The sequence below is a fragment of the Chrysochloris asiatica genome, unplaced genomic scaffold (assembly GCF_000296735.1).
Source record: "Chrysochloris asiatica unplaced genomic scaffold, ChrAsi1.0 scaffold00027, whole genome shotgun sequence".
Classification (NCBI taxonomy): domain Eukaryota; kingdom Metazoa; phylum Chordata; class Mammalia; order Afrosoricida; family Chrysochloridae; genus Chrysochloris; species Chrysochloris asiatica.
This window is the reverse complement of record NW_006408545.1, coordinates 21,744,745-21,751,400: the sequence shown is the minus strand read 5'-3', so window position 1 is coordinate 21,751,400 and position 6,656 is coordinate 21,744,745. Positions and strand designations below refer to the sequence as shown.

Genomic DNA, 6,656 nt, shown 5'->3' with positions numbered 1-6,656 from the left:
TTTTTTTATGTCTTGTGACTCCTAGGCCAAAGGAAAGCTTTTTCTATCAGTTTAAGAAATTATTTTTATTCTGGAATATTGTTATTCATAATTCACCAGAAAAAAACATACATCCTTTGTTATTAGCTAATATATGCATTTATCTAATAGCTGATATATTCGTTGATATGTTAGCCTGTTGGTTCATAAATTGTTAAACGCTATCGAGTTGGTTCTGTATAGGGTTCCTGAGGAGCAGTTGGTGGGTTTGAACTGCCAGCCTTGTGGTTCACAGTCCAGTGCTGATCTTACAGCACCACACCAGGAGTCCTGTTCAAATATCAGCTAATAATTAACTTTGAGAAACTAAATCCCATTTTGATCTAAAGTGAAAACAAGAGGTTACAATAAACCAAAAGCTCTAGAAGCTTGGCTGGTCTGATACCAGCCAGGTAAAGGTAAGAAAAAGTCCAAGGAGCCTTCCACTGTGTGACTACAACCTGGTCTAGGAGGACAGGCAGTAGGGATGGATTTATTTGTCAAATTCTCAAGTCTTTCAGCTGTACCCAAACTGACATCCCGGAACTTGTAGCCCCATCACTGAGAGTGTGGGAGTCCAAAGGGTTGCATTCCCTAGGGTTTTCCCGTCCTCACCTGGAAGCCCCCATGGAAAGACAAGTCCAAGACAGGAGAAAATAAGATGTGACGAGACCATATTTGTTCTATTTTTATAACGTTTTATATAACTCATAAAACAGTGCTTGTATAAAAATTCACAAAGTTGCTAGAGAGCATACAATTTCCAAAAAAGTCCTGGGTTTTTGTTACATTCAGTTTTCTAAGCACTCAAATCAATGATCAAATGCAGACATTACATGATATTTCATTATCTTTGGTAAAACTATTCTCATTATTTTGTCTCATCACAGTATTTACTCTGATATCCACTTTGTGCAGGGTCTGCTATTACTAGGATGTCAGAAAACAGTAAGGCTGGATCTACACGAGGCAAGTATCTCCAAGTAGCAGTCCTAGTCCCTGGGTCCCATCTCAGTGTTATCTACACAGCCAGGCAAGGCAAGAGTTCAGTGACGTCCAATGTGAACAGCAAACTCTCAGATAAAAAGCAAGTGTTTGGGCCTGGGGGTGGTAGGAGGTGGAAACAGAGGTCATCTTTTCAGCATCCAAATGGCCATGCTGCGGTGTGGTCAGGCCAGTAACTTACCATTTAAACAGCTAATCTGTTCACCACTGAGTAGATCCTATTGGTCAGCTGATGCTGCTGTGATGTCCCTCCCCCCAAACTCAAAAGGAAAGGCAGGTGTGGGGCCAACACTGAAGGGGTCAGAAGGGACACACTAGCACCATGACACTAGACACAACTATTCCCTGTCACACGCCTGCTGTCATGTAGACACAGCCAAAGTGAACTGAAGCAGGGCTAGACCACTTTGTACATTCATGACTATCTTCATACATTCTTTTAAAACTTACTAACAGGAAATGATGAGCACTGTCACCCACTGATGAGCACTGCCACCCACTGTGATCTTCTGTTTTGCTTAAACACCAGAATGCATCTGTGCTAATCTGTCAGTACTTGGGATACATGACCAAAAAAAAACAAGTAAAAAAATCAAAGAATTTAGATGGGAGTGGGGTGGTACTGGCCAACAGATTTTATGGAATACATTGAATTTTAAACACAATAAGGATCTTCTATTCCTATTGCTTCATTAAAAAAACCCACAAACCTACCAGAGGAATCCACCTGTATGGAGGGAAAGCTGAGGCCCCCACACAGACAGCACCCAGACCTGAAGGCATTTCCCTAGCAGGAATCGGAGGGACAAGACAGCTCCCAGAGCGTGTCTAACGCTCTCCGTTATAAAGGGACTCTAGTGGTTTGGAGGAAGAAGCCCTACAAGGAAAGGGTATTAAGGAAGCAACCAAAATAAGGCTTCAGAAAAAGTAACATTTTTTAGGTTACGACGAGACATTATTCCTAGAACCTGCTGATTTCTCTAAACAAGGGTAGATTTATTATTATCATGAATTAATGATTGTGCTTCGAAGTTGCAGGTTCATATTCCACCTCTGGAAAGCAGGGCAATTTTTACATGGCTTGGAATCCTCCCAGGGCACCCCTGACCAGTGGGGGCCAGAGGGTGAGAGTGCCACCGCCATCTTTGGGTAGGGGTGTGTGTGTGTATACACACACATGTGCATGCATGTGTGTGGTGGAGAGACGAAGGCATAGAGGAAGGCCCACATTAGGGCGAGGGGCGGAGGCGGGGGAGGACGACAGTGAGTCTCCTATTGCCCCAGTCCCTCCTTTCCAGGCACAGAATTGAGCTTGTTATTCATGTTGGTCCCCTTCATCTCACTTAAGGTTCTCTAGTAAGGAAAAATGAGTGTGCATGTGAGGAAGTGTGAGACAGAGAGTCATTAAGTCCCTGTGCAGTTCTAAATTTCAATAACTTAGGCTTACAGTTTCAATAGAAATAATCTGTAAAAGACATTTGAAAGTAAATTCATTAAAGTTAGATCAGGAACTTGGCATGGTTCAAAGTCGTTTATCATATTTTTTTCTACAAAATTCATTTGGATGCAAGAGACAAAATTATGTCACCCAACTGGTAGGAATGAGGTCCTTATCGGCTGTAAAAAAAAAATTCAGTGTTTCTATTACTTGTGCATTCTAAGGTAGCGAACATGAAGCCATTAGGTTACTAAACATGAATTTTAGGGCTACCCTGTATGATTATGACTCAGTTAGTTTTGTCCAGGTTTCTGGCAGGACGTATTCAGTTTAAGTGAGAGTGTTTCCTTTCCCTGTGAGGCACGTGGCCCCATCTGTGAGACGGGTACAAGTCTCTTTAAGGACCTGACCTGTTAGGGCATCTCTGGTTGGTGCTCTTTGAGAGCATGCTGCTGGCCTGGAGGAGTGACTGTCCTGAGCAGTAGGAGAGACGCTCACCCCCAGGTCAGGGATGTGCCAGACAGGACCAGAGAGGAACATGCCGAGCGAACCTTGGGAAGCGTCATGAGAGCCTCATCTGAAAGGACCTACATGTCCTTCCAATGTCAACAATCCCCAATGAAAACCCCAAGCCTGGGCCCGCCAAGAAATCAGGATGTGCTACTGACCAGAGAAGCTACCACTGAGGAGGGGTTTCCTCACCACAGAGCTCCAGAACCTGGATTTTACACTATAAATACACACATGGAAAGTAAACATTTTCTGGCAAGCCCAAAGGGGCCCAGCCTTATAAAAAATAAGAAGTCAAATACCCACATGCAATGTTTGCCAGGTCCATGTGTCTAGCTAGCCCTCCCTCCAGCATCCACACAGGGAGAGGGCACGGGGGCAGTGGAAGGACACAGCTCAGGAGCAGACATTGTGAACATGAGTCTCCATGTCTACCTACATTCATATCATCATCCAGTGTTCTTGTCTACAGGAGTTAGCACAGCACTCTACCCACACAGCGACTATGCACAGGCCAAACCCCACTGATGCCTTTCACGGCATCACCGTGAAGAGAAGCTAAGGAGGGGGGTGGCAAACATATCACACAGTCTCCGCCCCTCTAACATATCTTGACTCTTCCAAAATCAGATGTAAAAGACAAGGTCAGTAAAATCAGTCTACGCCAACCCTGAAGCTATGATCATGCGTGCACATGATACTTTCAAATATTTCATAAATCTGAAACCATCCTTAAAAAAAAAATCCTACCATTGGAAATCATCTTACAGTACTTCATCTCAAATATTTAAAAGATTTTTTCTAAGTAAAATGGCCCCAAGAGAGCCCAATAAATTTTTAAAGGATCCCTTTTTAATTAAAAAAAAAAATTATAAAAATGGAAGTTGTAAAATGTGGGAAGAGAACAAGAGAGTTGCAGGATTTGCTTTTGGATCATATGGGGATGGAAGGCATGGCCAGGGAGAGGACCCATACCACTTTGCTCTCACAGCTCTGTTCTTCCCAAACTGGCTGAGCTTTGGAGAAAGTCATCAGTACGGTTTGTGGGTATTTACGTGTGCAAATGTAAGCCACTCCCCACTGCCTTAAGGTGCGGTCTGTGGATACCAATCACGAGCTGGGAATGAATTCTTAGTCCCCAGGGTGGCCATCTCTCATTCTATGGTGCTCCATAGGTATCACTTCTCCACTTTCTTAGCTTTCTTCAGGATGTCGCATTTCTTCCTGTTGGGACGGCGACACCGCTCATCGATGCTCGGGATACATTCATAGTGCCACACCTCCTCCATCTTCTCTACGGGGTAGACCGCCTCCACGTAGTGACGAATGAGCCGCAGCCGTGTGGGATCCAGCTGCTTCTTGTTGCACGCCCCGGAGTGGTTGTACTGCAGCCGGAGGTTCTCAGCAGTGAAGAGTTCAGGGAAGAGCCTGACGAGCAGACGCGCGGCAAAGTTGCCCACGGAGAGGCTCTGCTGCACTATCTCCCTCACCTCCTTGTCTGTCAGCAGGTATGGAGAAGGCACCGGGAAGTCGGGAGAGGGGACAACCAGCTCGTCCAAGGGGATCTTGCAGAAGTCCTTGCTGCTTCTCTCAGGGGGCAGCGGGGGCCCTTCGAACTCCTCTCTGAAGCGCTCGGAGTTAATGGAATAGCTTGCGAGGTCCCTGCATTCGGGGCCGGGAACATGGACCTTGCGCTGCTGCTGGTAGGAGCGCCGCTGCTCCGTGTCCCGGCGCCGGCATCGCTCGTCCAGTTTGCCTACAAACTCCAGGGTCCAGACGCGGTCGTTTTTGGCCCGTGGATAGAGCAACTGCACGTAGTGGCGAATGAGCTTGATGCGGGCCGGGTCCAGCTGCTTCTTGCCCAGGGAGCCGCTGCAGTTGTACTGCTTGCGCAGGTTCTCGTGGGTGAAGAGCTCAGGGAAGAGGTGCACGAGCAAGCGGGAGGCGAAGTTGCCAATGGACAGGCTGCTCTCGTAGATGCTGCGCAGCTGCTCCTTGCTGAGCAGACAGTCGGCGCCGGGCACCTCGAAGTCTGGCTGCGGGATGTCCAGCTTGTCGAAGTCGATGGGCACCAGCCAGATCTTCTTGGAGCGCCGACCGGGACGCTCGCCCTCGAAGCTGTCTTCCACCTTGACCACGGAGATGTCATCCGGCAGGCTTGAGGAGTCGTAGCAGTCGTCCCGCGGGGGCTCGCCCTCGCTGCCCCCGTCCAGCCCCAGGCCCTCGAGCTCATCGTTGATGCGCTGGGCACACTGCTGCAGCCAGGCCTCCTCCTCCTGCATGTCAGGGAAGTAGATCTCCGTGTAGTTGCGGATGATCTGCAGCCGCTGCTGGTCGAGCTCCTGCTTGCCGCCATCCCCGTAGCAGCTGTACTGCTCTCCTAGCTTCCGGTGGTCAAAGAGCTCGGGGAAAAGCCGATGTAGAAGGAAGACAGCAAACTCGCCAGGCGACGAGGCTTCATCCAGGAACTCGGTGAGGTCCTGCGTGTCCACCACATGGTCTGAGGCAATGGTGCTGCTCCGGTCTAGAGACAGCGCCTCCTCCTGGTCTTTGTTGTCCAGGAAGTGGCTGGTGTCCACCTGCTCAGCCTCAAAGAAGCTGGAAACCTGACCCGCCGGCTGGCTGTCCTCCATTTCCCGCTGAGCCCAAAAGCGGCTGAAGAAGTCGTTCAGCTGGGGCAAGCACTCAGCCTGCCACACAGCCGTGTCCTTCACCGAGGGGTAGTAGACCTCGACATAGTTGCGAATGAGCTGCAGATGCAGTGATTCCAACTTCCGCTTGGCGGCGAAGCCGCAGGCACTGCAGCCTCGGGAGTAGTCCACGTCACTGAAGAGCTCCGGGAAGAGCTGCACTAGAAGACGGCAAGCCAGGTCTCCACCCGACAGGCTCTGGTCCACGATCTGCTTGAGCTCGGCAGCCGTGAGCTGGTACTCGGGGGGAGGCTGGAACTTAGCCACCATCTCAGTGGGGCTCACCTGTTTCTTGACACGATTCACCTCCAGGGAGAGCAAGTCCATCTTGCTGTGTAGCTGGGACATGTTGGAGTTGAGGGTGTTGAGCATGTAGAACATCTTCTGGATCAGAAAGTAGATGTTGGGGTCACCGTCGGTGGTTGCTGCTACAATGCCACCATCCCGCTTCTGTGGCTCATTCAAGAGCCGCAGTGGGGAGGGGCTATTGTTGGCATTCACCTTCTCGAAGAGCTCATAGGTGCTGAGCAGGTCCCCCACGGGAGGGTTCTTCTTCTCCATGATCTTGTGCGAGATGCTATACAGAGGCTTCTTATAGGAAGGGGTGGTCACATCATTACAGGAGTCCTCCTCACCCAGCCACACAGAGCCCACAGTCTTGCCTCTGCCGGCCTGTTCTCCATTCCCCAGGTAGGGCGAGTTGTTCTCCCGGTTCCTCATGCCTGCCAGGAGAGCCTGCAACACAAACAGAGTTTTCCAGAGTGTTAGGTGGGCGCTCCAACTCATCTCTCTTAGACAGTCACATGCAAAGGGGCCATGGCCAATATGTTGTTAAGTGCTGTGGAGTCGGTTCTGACCCACAGCAATTCTGTATGGGGTTTCCAAGGAGTGGTTGGTGAGCTTAATCCGCCGACCTTGTGGTTCAAACCAATTTTGTAGTCCAGCGCATTAATCCAGTGCCATACCAGTACTCCAAGGCCAATATAGTAAGTATG

General features: G+C 49.2%; 1 protein-coding gene across 1 annotated transcript in view; it reads right to left on the bottom strand.

Moving 5' to 3' along the window:
- Window positions 1-4,008: 4,008 nt before the first annotated feature.
- BEND3 (BEN domain containing 3) overlaps window positions 4,009-6,656 on the bottom strand; it is a 35,161-nt gene continuing 32,513 nt past the window's right edge. Inside the window, exon 4 of the mRNA XM_006839956.1 lies at window positions 4,009-6,396. Coding sequence (XP_006840019.1) covers window positions 4,150-6,396 — 2,247 coding nt within the window. The 3' untranslated portion in view covers window positions 4,009-4,149. The remainder of the gene's footprint in view (window positions 6,397-6,656) is intronic.